Source organism: Telopea speciosissima, chromosome 5, assembly GCF_018873765.1.
Source record: "Telopea speciosissima isolate NSW1024214 ecotype Mountain lineage chromosome 5, Tspe_v1, whole genome shotgun sequence".
In the NCBI taxonomy this organism is placed as follows: domain Eukaryota; kingdom Viridiplantae; phylum Streptophyta; class Magnoliopsida; order Proteales; family Proteaceae; genus Telopea; species Telopea speciosissima.
Window position 1 is genome coordinate 62,095,492 of NC_057920.1, and position 21,832 is coordinate 62,117,323.

At 40.5% G+C, this 21,832-nt stretch overlaps 1 protein-coding gene across 1 annotated transcript; it reads right to left on the reverse strand.

Annotated features, from left to right (window-relative positions):
* Positions 1 to 3,062: 3,062 nt before the first annotated feature.
* On the reverse strand, positions 3,063 to 12,636 carry LOC122663210 (wall-associated receptor kinase 2-like). The gene is made up of 4 exons (XM_043858908.1): positions 12,531 to 12,636; positions 7,357 to 8,184; positions 6,261 to 6,437; positions 3,063 to 4,282 (listed from the first exon to the last, which is right to left on the reverse strand). Exons 1-4 carry the CDS (start codon positions 12,634 to 12,636, stop codon positions 3,063 to 3,065), a joined length of 2,331 nt encoding a protein of 776 aa, XP_043714843.1.
* Positions 12,637 to 21,832: the final 9,196 nt, after the last annotated feature.

Genomic DNA, 21,832 nt, shown 5'->3' on the forward strand with positions numbered 1-21,832 from the left:
ACACTTCCAGTAGGCAAATCCTTCACCATCAAAGTATGATGGCCTAGAAGTGTTGAGCCCCTCAATTTGGTGTGTAGATGATGATGATGCCATGGATCATTTTTAGCACAATATAAAGACAAATATGGTCTTAGTTTTGAGCTCCCGCTCTGATACCAATTGTTGGGTAACCTAGAGGGGGGTGAATAGGTTACCACTAGTGGATTTTACCTCTTTTTCGATTGGTTGCACACTTATATTAAATATAAAAAATAAAAGTAAATGAGGCACAAGATTTATAGTGGTTCGGCTAACTTAGCCTACATCCACTCCTCTCAACCTTGAGAGAATTTCACTAGTATTTCCCTTTCAATACAATAGATGGGAAAATGACACATTTACAACTCTTTTTAACAGGATAAGAGGATCCTTACAATCTTAGTTCCAGGACAAGAGTATCCTTTCAATCTCTTAAGGATGAGAGGGTCCTTGTACTAATCTAAGTACGGTCTAGATTAATACAATAATGCTTTATCAAATCAAAAGCATAAACAAGTAAATACAATAGAAGTTTGGTATAAATACCTATCAAAGAATAGTGACACTTTTACCCTTTGAGTGATGGTGCTCAATGATATGAATGAGAGTGATGCACCTTGAGTCTCCTAGATGATTCTCCTTGATGGCATGAGTTGGAGAGAGTGGAGAGTTAAGAGCTTGGTAAGATCTCTTTGAAGAGCTTGAATTGAATAATTTAGCTCAATGGCAAATTTTCATTTTTGTACTTTCACAAATGTACTATGCACTTTTTCTATAAAAAAGATGTGTTTTGTTTCTTGTTTGGATGTGTTTTATAAAGCCAAAAGTTGGAGTTTGTTTGTTTTCCAACGGATATAAAACAGTCATATTTTTAGACTGTCGGTCGGCCTATAAAGGTTGTCGGTCGACCATAAAAAACTAGCCGTTAAGGTCAAGTTTGGGGTTGTCGGTCGTTGTCGGTCGACCTATGGATTGACCTACAAGTGTCGGTTGACCTATAATTTTGTCGGTTGCAACCGACAGGCTACTGGAAACAGGTGTGTGTTTTTTATATTCTGTAGGTCGACCAATAGATAGTTGTCCTGTTTTTGATTGTCTGTCAAGGGGATTTTTGGTCCAGCTTGCTTGGGACTTCATAGGTTTTTGTCCAACACTTTAATGGCCATGTTTCTTGAGTCTAGGGCATGGGAATGAGTTCCTCCTAGGGTCTCTTACATGTGAATGCAATGTGTGTGCAATGTGATATGCACATATAAAGAAATGTGTTCTAATACACTTGAATCTTCTTGGAGAGTCTTTGTTTTGTTAATTCTTGGCTTCCTTTAAAAGATGTTCTTCAATCTTCAAATTTCTTCTTTTCCTTAACTCTTCTGTTGTGAGCTCCGTTGATCAAGTCTTTCCTGGATGCTTGATGCTTCCAACGTTTGACTATGAAGTTTGCTTAAAGATTGGAATATTAGTATTAATCTTAATGTTTGTTATCATCAAAATCAGTTTATGGAGGAATGTGTTTTCCAACAAACTAATGGATTGATAGTAGGAGACAACTAATCTACTAAAACAATGGAAATTTCTATTTTCTTAGCAATTCCCTACATGAACATCAAGAAAATTGGTTTCGACTTCACAATCGTAAAGTTCAAGCAAGATAATCTAGTTTTAATTTATTGTCTTCTTGAAGATCTCACACATTAATGGAGTTGAAGGGGAAAAAAATAACAGTAGGTTAGCAGGATGGGGCGGATAGGAGCTAGTAGCCTCTGAAATCAGCCATATTTCAGTTCACCCACCTACCTCTGCTGCGTAGCACAAGCTCAAAATCTCACATCACTTTTTTGGAGGAGTAGCAACGAGAAGGTCGCCACAATAGATTGATTTCATGAGAAATTGTCTTGTGTTTGCACCATTTCTGATGAAATCAATCTGTTCTTGGTTCCCTCAAGCTACGAAACCTGGCAAATGCAAAGAAGTTTGTGCGAGTCCAACTTCCTAACTCTCTTAAATTACAAATCAACGATCTATAGATATAGGTAGAAGAAGATATCTGTTTCCTTTTCATGTCATCGAAGAGTCATAATGCTTCCTGGATGTTCCCAGTAAGAAACGAGAGAGAGAGAGAGAGGGAAGGGGGAAGGGGACTACGGGAAGTGGGCTGCCGTCAGCGGGGAAGAGAGAGAGATCAGGTCATAGCCGGTCTCAGGTAAATAGTTCAACGGCTGAGATTGGATGAGTTAAATCAACAATTATCAGAAGAAGAACGAACCGTCAAACTGTTTTTGCGTACGTTCTACGACCTTTAAGCCTAAATTTATTACCGTATTTAGTAATGATACATTTTACATGTAATATTTATTTTACTTTTTAAACCGAAAGGATTTGGATGCAAAGTAAAGTGGACTTTAATAACCAAATATGGAATGATTTGAGTTAGCGATATTGTCACATGGGGTAATGATTACAAAAATTCCTTTATGAAAATTTCACTTCCCTTCCCTTTAATTCCCCTTGCAACCAAACAGAGCTGAATGGAATTTTATCTCTAAAACTTTACTAACATATTCGATGGCTCCAATGTAAAATTGTGTTGAGTCCCAACTGTTATTTTAACTCTCAAAATCAAATTCAGCAAAATGTGTCTAATCCAAACTAAAATCAATATATAAACTGGACTAGAAGGATCAGACATGGATTCATCTTTTATTAGTCAAAGTTTTTTATATCTTCAATAAATTTATTATATCGAATCCTATTAGAGATGAATCCTATTAGAGATATAATCTTTCTGGTATCTAACTTTAAAAGTCTCAACTCAATCCCAGTCTAACATGGGCTGAAAAATAACTAATGTAGGAATTCCTCTCCCATAAAAAATAGTTCTAAAGGTAATGTTGTTACCAAATAGTAAGAAACATAAACTGGAAAAATGAGAGAGAGAGAGAGACTCTATGTGTGTGGTGGTACAAATGAGTAGATATATATATTTATGCCATCTATAATAAGATTCAATTAATTGATTATTTTTGCAAGGATAATCAGCTAAATAATCAACGACCGATTTGTAATGATAGCATAACACTATCCCCCAGGCGCCCTTGACAACTTGCATTAATAGGAGAATTATCCTCCAAATTTTCTTGAGTGGTTGCATTGACGGTAGAACTTGTTGATGGTTCATCGGTGAAGCGTTCAGTTTCCTCATAATAATGTTTTGGCGAGGTATGTTCAAAGAACATTCTCAAAGATTCAAGCTCTGTTGCAAATTCTTTCATTGTTGGTCTATCTTCCCCTTTAACATTTAAGCATCGTCTTACAAGCTCAGCAACTTCCAAAATTTTCTCTCTATTTCTCTCATTTACCATTCGGACATCAAGAAATTGAAGAAGTTTGTTATCTTTCATTGAAGTAACAAAATACATTGCTAGGCTTCTACATTCTCCAAATTCTTCAGGTAGAAGTGCCTTTTGCCCTGTCAAGAGCTCTGCAAAAACAACACCAAAGCTATAAACATCACTTTTGTCAGTCAGTTGACCTGTTTGAAAGCATTCCGGGTCTAAGTATCCTAAGGTCCCTTGAACTAATGTCGTCATTTGAGTTTGATCCAAAGGAACCAATCTTGAAGCCCCGAAATCAGAGACTTTCGCTGTGTAAGTATCATCTAGTAGTACATTGCAAGACTTGACATCCCTATGAAGGATGGGTATTGAATGAGCAGAGTGCAAATACGCTAGTGCTCCAGCTGTTTCAGTAGCAATTCTTAGACGGTTTCCCCATGAAATATAAGCTGCAATATTCTTGTTATGGATATGTTGAGAGAGGGTTCCATGGGAGATGAACTCATAAACTAACAATGGAACCTCTGTCTCTAAACAACATCCCAAGATCTTTACCACATTTCTATGATTGATTTGGGAAAGTATATCTATCTCATTTATGAACTCTATAATCTGACCTTGATCCATTATTTTGGATTTCTTAATTGCCACTTCTTTGCCACTCAATAATATTCCTTTGAAAACTGTACCATGCCCTCCTTCTCCAAGTATTCGACTCTCATGGAAGTTGTTGGTAGCCTTTTTTAGCTCTTCTTCAGTGAAAATCTTGGCAATTTCTGCAACACCTTCATGTAAAGCTATTTGTTGTTGCAATAGCAAACCCCCATTTTGTTGGAAGTATTTTTCTCTGAGTTTGATAAGTCTTCTTCTCTTGATTGCCCAATATGAAAAATAAATGCAGACCAGTAGAAATATAATGCCTAGACCAATTCCTGCACAAACACAAACTTTATCTGAGATCTTTATTTTTTCCTTTTTCTGTCCCCTGAAATGTTATTTTTAATGCAAAAATGGTCTCCAACATTGAGGAGCTTTGGATAGATGTCTACAAGCCCATAAGGATTCTCTTATTTCAATTGATCCCGTCTGTTGGTGTAAAACCCCATCACTAGGATCAAATTGTGTCTCACCTAGCTTTTTCTTACAATTAATCATTGTTCTAATTGTTGGATAGAGAGGTCAGTTTAGACTAGCTAGATGTCAAATTTCGTAAAATCAAATACCCTTATGTGTATTGGCATGTATCCCATTTATGTTTGTGCACACATACTCCAATAACTATTGTACACTCTCTCATAGCCCTAGATTTTCAAAGCTCTGTTTTTGCCACGTGGTAGACTCTACCAAAGATGAAACTTGACAAGTAAATAAGAGAAAATAGGTAGAAGAATACCAATGCTGGCATGGAACTGTGCTATTTCACTTCAATCCCTAATTGGTGCTTTGAATTTACCTACTTTGTCAAATGGAAAGGGTCTACTTGTATTTGAGAAAAACTTGACGGAGGTATGGGAACTTGGAGTAGTTTCAGTGCTCCCAAGCCTTTTCATGGATAAAGATCCTGAATTTAATGAAGTTATCTCTCAGTGTTGGATTCGAGGAAGCCAATCCATAGACCTGAAGCTTTGTCAACTGATCACTTCCATGTTGAAGAGATGGAATAGAGACTCCTTTGCTAACTGTGACAGACTTAAAAGAGTGGTTTAGGCCAACCTGTCCAAGCCTATGAGTTTGGGACAGAGGATGGAAGGGATGACTTCATTTCGGATTTGTTGGTCAAGTTTTTTTCAAATATGTTGATTTCTGAGAAACTATTTTGGCACCAAAAAAAAAATTCTAAAGAAATATGGATTCTAGATGGTATGTACCCATTTACGGCCGGGCTAGGCCAGCATGTTAAAACTCCAGCCCAACCCTAGTGGTCATAAAGTTTGCCCAAGCCCTGCTAGGGCCTAAGAAACACTCAACCCAGGCTCAACCCTACCAGAGTTTATCCTTGCCCTGCCCTGCCCGGATTGGGCGGGGTCGGACTGGATTGACCCTGAATTTCATGTTAGACGTGCGATGTGTACTCTAAGGGTTTTAAAGTCTGCCCAAGTCCAGCCTGGCCCTGCCAGGGCCTAAGAAACACTTGACCCAGGCCCAACACTACCAGAGTTTATCCTAGTCTAGCCCGACTGGACCGGATTGACCCTGGATTGAATGTTAGACGTTGTGTGTGTGTGTGTGTGTGTGTGTGTGTGTGGATGTGTGTGTGTGTGTAACCTTCCTAGGAACCTCCAAGTTATAGTGAGGGAAGACAAGGCTGGTTTACCGGTATTTCAATTTTAAAGGTCTTGTGGGTCTCGGGTTGGTTAGTAGGAGTGTTTCCTTGAGTGAATTTTGTATTGGGTTTGGGGTAAGACGGGTTACGTCCCCCTTGTATTGCTTATTTGATTTATTTGATTTAATAGAATTCTAGAGGCCAGCCCGGGTCCCAGGTAATATTCGGGTTAAAAAAAAAGTTGGCTTCTCATCATCTGAATTTCTTGTTTGTAGGGTTGTTGGTCTGTTGGCCCCTCAGGGGTGTAGGAGGAAGCTTTCCCTCCTTGGTGTTATATATTCCCCTTTTTAGTGTGATTTTGTTTTTGGATATTCTTCCTTCCTCACCCCTCCCCCTTTTTTTAATTTTTCATGGTCTGTTTTAATAAAGAATTACTTATCCAAAATAAATAAGTAAATAACAAATCTATTTGGAATTCATTCACAAAAAATCGTTCAGCAATTATTGGCATTCAAAATTGACATGTTAAAGAAGTTTCTACACCATGGGTATGTAGGTATCATATTCTCAAAAAAGTGGGAAAAGAGAGAGATTTTACCAGGTAAATGGAAAAACATGGAGCCTTAAGGATTAAAGAAGAAAATTACCTACAATAATGCTTATCAATGGAAGAGATTTCTTATTGCGGGTGCAACGAGCCTTATTTACCCAGCCATCGCCATGGTAGCCTTGTGGACAAGAGCAGTTGTAACTCCCATAAGTGTTGGTGCAAATAGCATTCTCATAGCAAGAATTATTGTATCCCTTCTCACATTCATTTATATCTTTGTCAATCCAGCACCGATACATGAACAATAAAAATTTGTTAATTAGCTTTACCAAAGACCACAGTTCAAACTTCACATGCATTATAATTTTGAAAACACTAACCTCATAAATCCATCTCATTAATATATTAGCTATAATTTAAGACAGTGTTTTGGTGGCAGGACTCCCAGGTGTATAAGGGGTGGTATAGGCTTGTTAGTAGTCGATGTGGAGCTAATCTCTCAACAATCCTCCATATGTGTGGCAGTCTGTAGTATAGCTACGGTGAAAATTCACTTTGATATCATGTAAAGTTTTCATACCAAAAGTTCAAACTGTTAGGTGGAGGGACTCCCAAGCGTACAAGGGGGCAATAGGCTTGTTAGTAGCCGTTGTGGGACTAATCTTTCAACAGACGAGGAGATCCCTTTTTTTTTTTTTGGGTTAAAATGTCATGTATATTAAAAAGAGAAAAAAAAGAGTACAATCAAAACTGAAAAAAACCAGAAACACCAAACAAGAACTGCCAAATGAGAACCCCCCCCACCCTACGGCATTGCCATTAGCATGGGATCAAAAGCAGACTAAAGATAAATAACAGAACACAAAAGCCAAACTAAGGCCACCGGAATCTTGATCTTCCCTAAGCATTAAATCTGAGATCCTCATTAACCGACGATGGCCAAGAATCAATAGAAGCTGAAGTTTCAAACTGGACGGCTGATTTAGCAAAAAAATCAGCCACCGGAATAGCCTCACAAAAACAATGGGTAATTTTCCACTAGAGGGGGAGATCCTATTAAGTGGTTTGAATCAAATGTTTCTACTATTCTACCTGTGAGTCCATCCATTTTACTAATTGATCATGGAGGTAACTGAGACAAATCATAATGAACATGAAGCAAGATGAATTCGGTAAAAGCTAAGAAAATTTACCTTGGCATCCTTGAGGGAGATAAGGGTTCCCATCGAAACCATCTTTGCAGTAACATCGATAGCCAGGGCCATTAGTGGAATTAGAGCAATAGCTATTTGGACCACAAGCATACGATTGTGTATCTAGAACTGCTTCTTCGCATGTTTGATTCCCAATCGCCCAATCCATCACCACCGGAATAATCGAATTGGCAAAGCTATTTGTCGAGAAATCTGATAATTTGAAGGTGAACCAGTCTTGATCAGCCAAGAAAGCATAGCTGCAAGGGCTGGACCCCAAGATCCTGGTGTGGTTATGTATACTCACAAGTTGAACTTGGAAACGTTTGAGATTGAAAGGGATTGAAGTCTGGCAACAACCGATTCCAGTGCAAGACCCATTCCTCACACTCTTCAAGTCATTGCACACCGAAACGCAACCACTCATGAAGTTTTGATCCTGAGACTCACTTATGTCGGCAATGGTATCGCATCCAATCCCTGTAAACTTGTTTCGGGTTGCTGAGAACCTGAAAGGTGAAGCTCGCACATCCAATGAGTAGCTTAGCCCAATTGTTTGAGTTCCAGTTGAAGTGAAACACTGAGTAGCATGAAATGGACTATGGAATTTAACTGATCCATCAAGTGACATCTCTAGGACCTCAATGACTCCAGTTCCTTGGTAAGCCCTTACGCTGCTGCTCTTCCTGGCCTCGCAAGTTATAAGATAATTATCATTTTTGAAACATCCTTCTCTAACCCCAAATGGGTAAGGTATGGTTATATTTCCACATTCCACAGGGCAACCAGGCAAGGCTAAAGAAGGTGGAACTGTAATGGCAGCTGCACCTAATAATAGAAGAAGACTAATAAGCAGCAAAATCAGAATCATGGCTCTGCTTCAGCTTCACTTATCTTTTCCGGTTGTTGTTTCCCTTGAAGCTCTTTCATGGAATATAAATAAGGGACCTTCAAATATAAATAAGGGACCTTCAAGGGTTTAAGCAAGATGGCCTTATCTGTCATTACAACAATTAATTAATTGATCAATCATGGAGTTACCTCTTAATGGTGTGAATCTTCTTTCTTTCTTTCTTTCATTCATTCATTGACTTGGACAAAAGATATACTATGAACTGTGGAAGGATGAAATTTCCATCCTCCCTTGTATTAAATCGGTATATACCCTCTTGTTTTTTTGGCCCTTCCTGCTTAGCCTAAAAATTTGCATTCAAACAGAAAAGTTCTCAGTTTATCTCATGGTCGATATATAACGGTTTTGCTAGTCACCAGACAAGGGGTAAAATGGTTAAAAAAACTCATATTTTATGAAGATTCAAGGATAATTTTGTCTGATACAGTCGATCCAAGTTGATACCGTATCGATATCGTATCAATTTTACAGGTTACCAATACCCATTCTGATACCGTGCACTAAAACCATGGTTTATCTTATTTGTAATTTTTGGAAATATAAGGAGAAAGCATAATTTAGGCATTTATCAAAGGTGGTCGGTGTAATTTACCCATTTTTCTTTTCTTCCAACCTCCCACTCCCCATTGGTGAGCAGATCTACCACCCAGTACCCACAGTACGTAGCTTTTAATCAGTTGAGTTCTTTTCATCATGGAAGATGGAAATCCATTAAAAAAATATGGAATGTTGAAAGTCAATAACTTATATATTTTAAGCAAATTTTAAATAGTGTCATACTGTCATTTACCAGTGGATCATTTAAAAAATCTTCCCTTCATTAATAAGGTACTGTTTGCGGTGTATATCTAGAAGCAGAATATTGACCAGTTCTTTGTTAGGTACTATTTTTGTTTTATAGAAAACGCCACATCGTGGAATAGGGTTGCAACAGGTCGGGTTGGGTTGCGTTGGGCTTTATAAAATGCTAGCCAAATCTTGAATCTCCTTTAACTAGCGGGGCCAATCTCCGCGCTTAGTCATGGCCCAAGCCCAGCCCCCCCCCCCCCCAACCCCGACCTGGAAAAATCCAACCCTGACCCGCCATCAGGGTTGGGCCGGGCTGACCCTGAGTGGTCCTAATCATGGGAAGGGAGAAGGAAATGCATGGGCTGGATTGGGCGAAAAGAAAATTATCAATTTTACGCAGAATAACAGATTATCTTCATATATAATATATTATATAACAAAATATGGGTGACCTTTAAAGTTTATAATTATATCAAATTTTTTTTATAGTACAACTTAACACAAGGTTGGGCTGGGCCGAGCCAGGCTTAGCTCGAGGCCTCAACCCTGGCCCGACCCGACCCTGACTCAGGGCCAGAAATTTTCAGCCCTGACCCCAAAATCTCAGCCCAGACCCTATTCAGGCTCAGAGCGGGTTCGAACCGACAAGGCAAAACTTGCACCCCTATCCTGAAGGTTACCTAGAAAATGGAGAGAGAATGGAGAAGCCTGTGTTGGAATTCCTCCTTAATCCCCGATATACAGTTTCCTAAGGAGGGCTGTCAACGGTTTCCTAGGCACTCCCATTCCTTGATGGTATTGTTGTCTGGTGTAAGTATCATATCTCAAGACATAGCTTCATTATTCGAAGAACTGTGACTTATTATACATTGCCCACTCAAGAGTTTCTTTTCCATAGAAATATATGCATTCCTAACTGTTGCCACGTTGGAATTCCATTGAGGATATTCATCACATATTTTTCAAAAGCCCTTTTTCCACGATTATTTACATTTCAGAAATGTGATGTCACGGATGACATTCGGTTTTTTTATTTAATATTATTTTTTTAATTTCATAAAAAATAAAATTTTGAAACGGATTATTATTATTTTTTTGGTAAATGAACGGATTATTATTGGTGTGCATGGGTCTATTGCTGACATCCCAACTAACACTCGGTCTCGATCCCATTTATTCTTTTTAATGAAAAATTTACTTAAACAATACATACTAACAAAGCTAGTTTTAGTAGATCCAAATTAATTAATTAAATTCTGATTGACTTGGACCGGCGGTGCCTTTGATCTGAATTAAAATACAATCATTGACCTATTCACAAGTGGTTCTTATTTTAAATGTTGGAGTACTCACTCCTTCAATCAATAATGGATATGAGTTTTTCCAACATTTATAACCGACTAGATAGAGTGACCTTTTACTTGGGGGCACTACTTGACCATAACATTTTGGGAATTTATAGCAAATTAGACTTTAATATAAAAATCCTCTACAATATATACTTGATGTTTAGTTTCCCTTAAAATCGTTAATGGTCAATTATCAAAAAAAAATAAAAAATCATTAATGGCCTATATTATTAGATGGGAAGTAGTTTTTTGTCCGGGAGTGTGGCGTACTCCCATGTATCCATCTCTCTCCTCATCAAAATAAAGGGGTCTAGGTGCCTTTTTCATATGGGGAGGAGAGAGATAGACTCATTGGAGTGTTGGTGTAGGCCAAACTCCTAGACATAGTTCTTTTTTCCTTATTAATTTTGTTACTTTTGATGGGTATTTTGTTTGTTTTGATTGAACTCCTCCGCTTGGATCCTGTTTGGGTATTGTTTATCTTTTTTCTTTTTAGTATGTATTTTTCATTCACCAAAAGAAAAAAAATGCACAGCCAATCCAAGGTAATTGAAAATCAATGGTAATGGATTGGTTGAACTAACAGAATCAAATGATTGTTGTGAATTAACCATATATTAGATTTCATAGCCTAAGTGAATTAAAGTCCCTTTCTCCGATCACTTCTGTGCATTTTCCTATAGTCCTCAATTCTAGTGTTCTATTTTGCTACTTCGCAATTTTATTAAACTGAAATTTCATATATTAATTAGCAAGAAACTCTTCAATATTTATTTCATATTAAGTTGGTTTAAATAGATAATAATCTAGCACCAAAAGAAAAGGGGTTGAAAAACTTCTAATCATTTTTATCTTTTTTATTTTCACAAAAAATGAATCTTATGTAATTGTTTTGGGAAAACCTTCACTAATAATAAGATAGTTGACAATAATCCCATTTAAAATATATGAGGCATTGGTTACCATTATCCATGTTGAAAAGAATTCAACTGATAGTGGCATTATAATATTCGTATCTGATTATATTCGGAAGGATTCAGAGAATATCCTATTAGTTTTCGGACGGATTCAAATAGTTTTCGGATAGTATTTTTAAAAAAAGATTCTGCTAAATGAATATGAACACGGATCGAATACGAATTTTCAACTATCCGTTGACATCCAATTCGTTTTGTTGATGAGGGTTAGGGTACGTTGAGACTTGAGAGTTCAGAAACTACCCTTTCTTCTACTCTTCTTAGTTTTTTTATTTTCTTATATTGTTTTACATTTGATTTTATCTTGTATTTATTTTAATAGATATGTGATTCCATGTATTAAAGTGCATAAAACAATATATAGAAAATTTAGAAAAAGAATTACATTATCTTAACTTATAAAATTATAAAAATAAGAAAACATTATAGGTTTTGTTTTCTTATTTTTATAATTTTATAACTTAATCGGATAGACAGACACGAAGATACATTTCAAATATTTTATTATCATTGTATTGCTAAACGAATGGGATAATAATCAATCACATAGGGGGATTATCATATTCATATCCAATTAGCTTTCAGGTCAAATACGAATTTTCGAATATCTTTTAACATCCTTAATTTCAGCATTGACTTCTCCATTTCCTAGGCAACCTCCAAGTAATTTATTTTCTGATAAAACTAAACCGTACCTAACAAAGAACTGGTCAATATTCTGCTTCTAGATATACACGGCAAACACTAACTAATATCTAATGAATGGAAATTTTTTCAAATGATCCACTAGTAAATGACAGTATGCAATACACTATTTAAAATACGCAAGGTGCTGACTTTCTATATTCCATATATATTTTATGGATTTCCATATTTAAAAGGGCTTGTAATCAACTCACGTAAGTTGATGACTTTTTATATTCCATATTTTTTAACAAAAAAAAAAGGTTAAATACGCATGCCCCCCTAAAATGGTCCCAATATTCCACATGCACTCCTAAGATTTTGATAATTTCATGCGCACCCTTTAAAAATTCCATGTGCACCTCTTACTTTTCCACTTAAAGCCATTTAAGTCCACGCCGTTAATATCAGGCGTTAAATACTAACGGATTTGAAATTGAAGAATGTAATGTACAATTATACCTTCACGAGGGCATAATTGCCACAATGCCCTTATGAGTAGATATACCCATTCTCTCAATTTGAGGCCACCAATATCCTTATCATCCCCCTTAGCTCTCGATCTCATGGTAAAGGTTGGTGGTGGGCTTTCATGAAGTCTGGGGTCTTTAGCATGAAATCTGCCTACTTTGCTGCTTTTGACAATAAAATTGCAAGATCTTTTGAGAGTCCATCTACCTCTAACCTGCTATGGTCGAAAATATGGAATTTGGATATCTTACCAAAGTTTAAGATCTTCCTATGGCGTTGTTGCTCTAATAGTCTTGCTGTCTATAGTACTTTGACCAATAGACACCTTTCTACGGGAGGTACTTGCCCTATTTGTTACACAGAGTCTGAAATTGTTTTGCATTTGCTTGCACAGTGTCCATTTGCGGCTTCCTGTTGGAGGGCCTCCCCTTTACGCATTGAAATTTTAGACTTCCATGGTTCATCGTTTCAAGACTGGATTTCCTTTATGCTAGGCCAGTTTGGCAGTTCGACTGATGGTAGAGATGTTGTCATCATCTGGGTTTCAGTGCTATGGGTTATTTGGAAGGCTCACAACCATGCGGTTTTTCTTAGGTGTGACCCTGATCTTAGGAATACTATGTGTATGGTAGACATTCTGGTGGTTGAGGGCAGGCAAGCGGCCCATCAAGCTGAGCAGCTTTGTGTGGTTTCTTCTATGTTTTTTATGAGTCCCCTTCCTTTATTGCCGGACTCCTACCATTTCTTTTTCACAGATGGTGCATGGTCTTCTTCTCACCGGGGTGGCTGTGGAGTGGTTCTATGGAATAGCTCTGGACGTTTTTTGGTGGCACAGAGTACTGCTGGGTTTGGTATCTCCCCTTTCGCTATGGAAGCAAAGGCATTGCGTGATAGCCTTTTGTTGGCTCTCTGGTTGGGCTTGCAGCACACGATTATTTCTCTGATTGTCAGGCTCTTTTAGCGGCTCTACACTCTTTGTCTAGCACGGTTGACTGGCCTACTTTGGATATTCTAGCTAATATAGATTCTCTTGTCTGTCAGTTTTCTTCAGTTTTGTTTCGTTACATCCCCCGAAAGTTCAATTCTAAAGTCATTATTTTGTTGTACAAGCTTCAAGTTTGTTTCTTTCAAATGTTTGGTGGTTAGTTCCCCCCTCATATTCTTGTTGTACACTTGTACCCCCAGCACCTTGTTGGAATTTTTTGATTCAATAAATCATGGTAGTATTGTGTTAAAAAAAAAACAAAGGAAGAACGAGGAAAGACTAAAATGCCCTCATCTTTCCCAAATCATCTTCTCCCGTTACCACAACATTTGAAATTAAGGAAACATAATGGGTTGTGCAAATTTGGGGAGTGGCTAATGTAAGTACCGTGGTCCTCGGGACGAGGGTTCCTCAGCCCTTATGGTATATGGCGACATAGGGTTTGGGGAGATGTATGTGTGTGTGTATATGGATATGGATAATATTGTCAATGTATAATATTGATAAATAGGGGATTGGGATCATGCATTAAAATATGCTAATATAATGTGAAGTTGCCACCTAGGGTTAGGGCCTAGGACCCATTAAGTGTAGCCCTACCCGTTGTGAGCGGAATCGGGCTACGTGACTCCATATGGTCCGACCAAAGGTTCAGGTAAGGGGTCAGGTTACGAATGTGGGAAGGTGTTAGGCATCCACCTCGCCCGGCCGAAGCTGGTCTCTCTGTGTTAGATGCTACATAAGGACGAATATGTTCTCTCTCTTTTATTACGGGGATGGGGGATATTATGAACTACATTCAGATGCTATGAATTGAACTAAAGCATAATAAACTGCATTACATATATGAAAAATATGGACTAAAATAATGAAATATGAATGGACTACATTGAATCAACAAAAATGCAGTAATTATACCTGTATGGTTGTATTCCCCTGGCTCAGGGGAGATAGACGAATGGACTGACACTGATTCTTTCTCGGCAGAGTAACGACTCTTTCAAGTGATTTGGAGAGGAGTAAACAGAAAGAATAATGTCTGTAATAAAGGAGTTTTTATGGTTATCTGTGCACAGACGGGATAACAATGCCAAAGAGCAAAAGCGCTCTATACTCAGGGGGACAATCTAAGGATCTGTCCACCACAAGAAAACTTCAAGCACTCACACTCTCATGAGAGAAGGAGGAGAAATTAGGGTGAAAAGGGAGGAAAAGAGGCTAAGAATCACTTGAGGAGGGTCTCTCCACCCAAAATACCTAGGGAAATGTGGGAGAGGACCCTCCTATTTATAGGGAGGGACCCCCTCTCTCTCCTGGCCAGATAAGTCCTCCACGGCGTCGTGGGTGACATCAGCAGGCTGGACATCTCCACGGCACCGTGGGGGACTTTTCCACGGTGTCGTGGGTGACATCAGCAGGCTGATGTCACACCCCCTCATGGCACCGTGGAAATCTGGTACACGTCCCCACGGCGCAGTGGGAAGGAGTCCATGGCACCGTGGGGGCGCAGTGCCATTTTTCCTTGTTTTTGGGCCTAAAGTGGGTCATTTTGTGATCAGCATGGTTCTTGGTCTTATGGGTCAGGTATCTTGGGTCTAGAAGGAGGGAGTGTGCGTCGTCCATCGTCCATGTCCCATTGTCATCATCGCCAATTAGGGGGGTGACAAAAATCAGTGTCTACAGTTTGCCCCTCTTTGGCCGAGTCTTGTGCCAATAGCGAAAGGGTAAAGATAAAAGACCAACTAATTTTATCACCAAAAGCATGTACTGCTGACGCTTTGCTCAAAGGCGACAGAGTTGCTAAAAACAGGCGGTTAATCATGATGAAATCTTTCGATAATCCTCAAAAGAAAAACTCGGAAGAACCAACTCTTTATCTTGTGAGCATTGCTCAAACAATTTTTGAGGATGATAAGGCACCGCTCGACCAAAGATCTAGGTAAGGCACCACTCGGCCCACAAGATCGAATATGAGGGACTGCACTGGGATAGAATTTTGAGGGTGATAAGGCACCACTCAGCCGAAGATCTAAATAAGGCACCACTCGGCCCGAAGATCAAATTTGAGGGTGATAAGGCACCACTCAACCGAAAGTCAAACTTGGATGGTTATAAGGTGCTACTCGACCGAAACCATCAAGTTTGGAGGGTGATAAGGCACCACTCGACCGAAGATCTAGATAAGCCACCACTCGGCCCGAAGATCAAATTTGAGGGTGATAAGGCACCACTCAACCGAAAGTCAAACTTGGATGGTTATAAGGTACCACTCGACCGAAACCATCAAGTTTGGAGGGTGATAAGGCACCACTCGGCCCGAAGATCAAATTTGAGGATGATAAGGCACCACTCAATCGAAAGTCAAACTTGGATGGTTATAAGGTGCCACTCGACCAAAACCATCAAGTTTGGAGGGTGATAAGGCACCACTCGACCGAAAGTCAAACTTGGATGGTTATAAGGTGTCACTCGACCGAAACCATCAAGTTTGGAGGGTGATAAGGCACTGCTCGACCGAAGCATTCAGTATTGAGGGATTTCACTGGGGATTTTTTTTTTTCTATTTTCTTTTTTCTTCTTTTTTTTTTTTCTTGGTCCACGACACCGTGTGGGGGTCCGCACGGCCCCGTGTATGGGTGGCACCGTGCTTGCACTGCCTCGCATGCACGGCTTCGTACTAGACTTCACGGCTCCGTGGACGAATCTCCACGGCGTCGTGGCCGCTGTCCCACGGGACCGTGGAGAATTCCAAGGTACCGTGGGCGTGATGGAGAGTTTATAAATAGAGGGCTCCCTCCCTCATTTCTTCACTCTCATTTCTGCTGCGAAGCTCTGCTGTTTTTGATTTTTGACTTCACTCATTTTTATTCACACACGTCATGTCTTTCCGCCGCCGAGGATGCCAGTCTCACCGGGAGCCACTGCTCGGTACTACCGTTCGCGATGCATGAGCTGCATGGTATCCTTCAGGGGTTACCTTAACTAACACTGCCCGCCATGGTTGCCGCTCCATATGGGACCAAGTCAGTACTCTTACTCTTTCCCTTTCAATTTATGCATTTTATTTATATTAGCTTCATGCCTCACTGCATAGATTCGAGGTAATGTCCCTAGATTCTACCCCAAGCACCTAATGGCATGCAAACCTAGGTAACGCCTCTAGATACCATCCTAGGCACCTAATGGCACGTAAATCAAAGCGAGGCCATCAGACACTTTCCTAAGTATCTTTTGGCACGCCAATCCAGGTAACGCCTCTAGATACCACCCTAGGCACCTAATGGCACCCAAATCAAAGCAAAGGCCATCAGACACCACCCTAAGTGTCTTTTGACATATAAATCTAGGTGATGTCTCTAGATAGCACCCTAGGCACTTAGTGGCACGCAAATCAAAGTAAAGGCCATCAGACACCACCCTAAGTGTCTTTTGGTGCACAAATCTAGGTGACGCCTCTAGATACCACTCTAGGCACCTAGTGCCACGCAAATCAAAGCAAAGGCCATCAGACACCACCCTAAGTGTCTTTTGGCACGTAAATTTAGGTGATGCCTCTAGATACTACCCTAGGCACCTAGTGCCACGCAAATCAAAGCAAGGCCATCAGACACCACCCTAAGTGTCTTTTGGCACGTAAATCTAGGTAACACCTCTAGATACCACCCTAGGCACCTAGTGGCACGTAAATCAAAGCGATGCCATCCAACACCACCCTAAGTGTCTTTTGGCTCATAAATCTAGGTAACGCCTCTAGATACCCCCTAGGCACCTAGTAGCACATAAATCAAAGCGATGCCATCAAACACTACCCTAAGTGTCTTTTGACATGCAAATCGGGGTAACGCCTCTAGATACCATCCTAGGCACCTAGTGGCATGCAAATCAAAGCGATGCCATCAAACACTACCCTAAGTATCTTTTGGCATGCAAATCGAGGTAACGCCTCTAGATACCATCCTAGGCACCTAGTGGCATGCAAATCAAAGCAAGGCCATCAAACACTACCCTAAGTGTCTTTTGGCATGCAAATTGAGGTAATGCCCCCTTTTTACAGTCTCTCCCTCTCTCTTTTTTTTTTTTTTTTTTTTTTTAACTATTTATTTAATTGTTGTCCCAATTATTTTGGCTAACCATTTGCCTTATTTTTCTTTGCGGGGCAGCCCCCTTCCTTCGCCCAAGAAGTATTGTGGGCTGGAGGTTGTTTCAGAGTGGTACTGCACACTCTGCCTGGCTGTACAGTCGCGGGTGGTTCGGACCGGGTTGGGGCACATCGCCTCATCCCTAGCCCGTGAGTTGGATAGCCCGACTGCGAGGGCTCTGATAGAGAGGTGGTGGCCGAGCACCCATACGTTTCACCTCCCCTTTGGTGAGGCGACGGTCACCCCCCTAGATTTCTACATGATCATGGGATTACCCTTTGGATGTGCTTACCCCATCATAAGGAAGAGGGAGGCCTAGGTCCATGTCTGCAGCCCGAGGAGGTGGTAAGATGACCTCAACCATCCCAGGCTCGTGGTGGTAAATAAATCACGAACAATACCCTGGAATGTGGTCATCTGGACCAGCAATCCGCAGGGCTGGAAGCTCTCCAGAAGGCCCAACACCTGACTCCACCTCCCCTACTCGGGAGGCGCGAGAAGAGCTCCCACCACCATAGACCCCTGGAATCATGGGGAGACCTGGTGGGGTACCCGTGACCCTAAAATTCTTTAATGGTCGGAGCCAGCCAGACTTTTTCGAAGTGGAATGCATGCAATTGGGGGTTCCAACACTTCGACACTTCCCTTAACAAGTCATGATGGAGCTTGAAGCAATCGACTCTTCCCAATAATGTTAGATGGTGATCCTCTAGAAGTGTAGGCTCATCCACATTCATCCGGAGAGTCCACTGGCGCAACTGTTCGTCAAGTCCTTCTTTCTTTGGTCCCCTCATACTACCTACATCAAGGATTAGGTTAGCATGTTGTGACGTAGAATGAGTAAATCCTTCATTACTAACTAGCTCTAGATGACTCTACTCCTAAGCTAGGTCAAGGAATAGAAGGCCAAATGGCGAGATTTACTCATGTGTGCAAGGGATGCCAGCTGGCAGAATTTATGGGAGGAAACCAACACAATGCCCTCCCTTTTTTTTTCTTATATATATATATATTTTTTTTTTGTGTTTTTTTTTTTTTGAGACCATACCCGAATACATCGAGTTGCCTACGTATTCCTTCGGAGGAATCCACCTAAACATGATAATCATCCAAGATGTCAAGAATTTGAAAAATAATGGATGAAGCCCGGAATTCTTCAATGGTCGGAGCCAACCAGACTTTTCCGAAGCGGAATGCATGCAATTGGGGGTTCCAACACTTCGATACTTCCTATAACAAGTCATGATGGAGCTTGAAGCAACCGACTCTTCCCAATACTGTCAGATGGTGATCCTCTAGAAGTGCAGGCTCAGCCACATTCATCTGGAGAGTCCACTAGCGCAACTGTTCGTCAAGTCCTTCTTTCTTTGGTCCCCTCATACTACCTACATCAAGGATTGGGTTAGCATGTTGCGACATAGAATGAATAAATCCTTCATTACTAACCAGCTCTAGATGACTCTACTCCTAAGCTAGGTCAAGGAATAGAAGGCCAAATGGCAAGATTTATCCATGTGTGCAAGGGATGCCAGCTGGCAGAATTTATGGGAGGAAACCAACATAATGCCCTCTCTTTTTTTTTCTTTTATATATATATTTATTTTTTTTTTGTGTTTTTTTTTTTTGAGACCGTACCCGAATACATCGAGTTGCCTACGTATTCCTTCGGAGGAATCCACCTAAACATGATAATCATCCAAGATGTCAAGAATTTGAAAAATAACGGATGAAGCCCTGGAATTCTTCAATGGTCGGAGCCACCGGACTTTTCCAAGCGGAATGCATGCAATTGGGGGTTCCAACACTTCGATACTTCCTATAACAAGTCATGATGGAGCTTGAAGCAACCGACTCTTCCCAATAATCGCGATGGTGATCCTCTAGAAGTGCGAGCTCACCACATTCATCCGGAGAGTCCACTAGCGCACTGTTCGTCAAGTCCTTCTTTCTTTGGTCCCCTCATACTACCTACATCAAGGATTGGGTTAGCATGTTGCGACATAGAATGAATAAATCCTTCATTACTAACCAGCTCTAGATGACTCTACTCCTAAGCTAGGTCAAGGAATAGAAGGCCAAATGGCAAGATTTATCCATGTGTGCAAGGGATGCCAGCTGGCAGAATTTATGGGAGGAAACCAACACAATGGCCTCTCTTTTATATATATATATATATATATTTTTGTGTTTTTTTTTTAGACCGTACCCGAATACATCGAGTTGCCTACGTATCCCTTCGGAGGAATCAGGTCGAACGTAGTTCAAATTGCTTCGCATATCTCAGACAAAATACTTCTTTAGCTGGTCCATGTTGACCAGACCCCGAAGATCTTCTCCGTCAAGATCAGAGAGTTGGACCGCCTGTCCTGGCAATATGGTCTTGACTTTATAGGGTCTACTCCAATTGGGTCGGAACTTTCCTCTTGGGTCGTGGATTGGAGCTCGCTGCTCTTTAAGGACCAAATCTCCTTCTTCAATGCTTCGAGTGTGGACACCCTTATTGAATGCCCTAGCCATTCTTTGCTGATATTTCTTGAGATTGTCCATGGCCTTCATCCTTTTCTCATCCAGGAGATTGAGCTCTTTGTATCTGGCCCTTACCCATTCCCCTTCTGGCAATTGACTATCGAGTAAGACTCGAAGAGAAGGGACTTGAATTTTTACCGACAATACGGCTTCCGTCCCATATACCAGAGAATACGGGGTAGCTCCGATAGAGGTTCGGATGGATGTCCGATATGCCCATAAGGCTAGTGGAAGTTTTTCTGCCCAGTCATTGTGTGGGTCTGCCATCTTTTGTACTATGACCTTCATATTTTTGTTAGCTGCTTCTACTGCTCCATTAGTCTGTGGCCAGTAAGTAGTAGACTTATGCCTCTTAATGCCAAATTGGTTACAGAGTTCTTCCACTTTTCCCCTGAAATGCAGGCCTTGATCTGAAATCAACTATTACGGCACACCGTATCTACAGATGAGATTCTCTTTTATGAACTTTGCCACCTTGGCAGAAGTTAAAACTACATAAGATTGAGCCTCCACCCATTTTGTGAAATAGTCGATGGCGACTAACACGAATTGGTGTCCATTTGAAGCCTTTGGAGTTATTTTACCAACTACATCAATTCCCTAGGTAGAAAATGGCCAAGGGGCATTTAATGAGTGTAACTCTGTCGGAGGAATATGAATGATGTTGGCAAATATCTGGCATTTATGACATCGCCTCACGAAGGCAGCACACTCATCTTCCATAGTGACCCAATAGTATCCCATCCTGAGAATTTTCTTGGCCAGCATCCTTGCATTCATGTGTGGTCCACATATTCCTTGATGGATTTCTTCCATAATGATTTGAGCCTGATCCTCATCGACACATAATAGTTGGATACCATCATAAGACCGCTTATACAACAAGTTTCCTTGGAGGATGAATTGAGTAGCATATTTTCGCAAATGCCTCTTCTCTTTTTCTGAAAACTCTTGGAGGTACATCCTTTCCTTGATGTAGTCGACCACTGGAGCATACCAAGGCCTTCCATCCTCGGTGAGTGCATTAACTGGCTCTCCATAGGCTGGGTGGATCCTCCTTTCTATTAAGAAAGGTTGGATCTGGTCCCGGGTATCACATTCTACCATGGACGCCAAAGTGGTTAAAGCATTGGCAAACCGATTGCTATCCCTGGGTAGATACTCAAAAGAAATTTCCTTGAAGCATTGAGTCAGTTGTTTCAGATAAACTTGGTAGGGCTTCAGCTTCTCATCCTTAGTCTTCCACTTTCCCTGTGTTTGACAGATCACAACGGAGGAATCTCCGTAAACTTTAATTTTGTCAACCCCTACAGACAGAGCCATTTCTAACCCAATAGCACAAGCTTCATACTCTGCTATGTTATTGGTACAACTAAATTCCAATCTAAAGGCCATTGGCAAGTAAAAATCCTCTGGGGTTATCAATAATACTCCTGCGCCAAATCCTTTTTGATTGGCGGCTCCATCAAAGTACAATTGCCACTCTTTAGTCGGTTCGGCTTTTATGAAGTGCGCATCTTCATCTGGGAAGAGGTCCTCGGTTGCTCAAGAATCATCCTCTGAGGGAAATGCCGCTAGATGGTCGGAGATTGCCCGCCCTTTCATAGACTTTTGACTGACATAAGTTATGTCGAATTCTGATA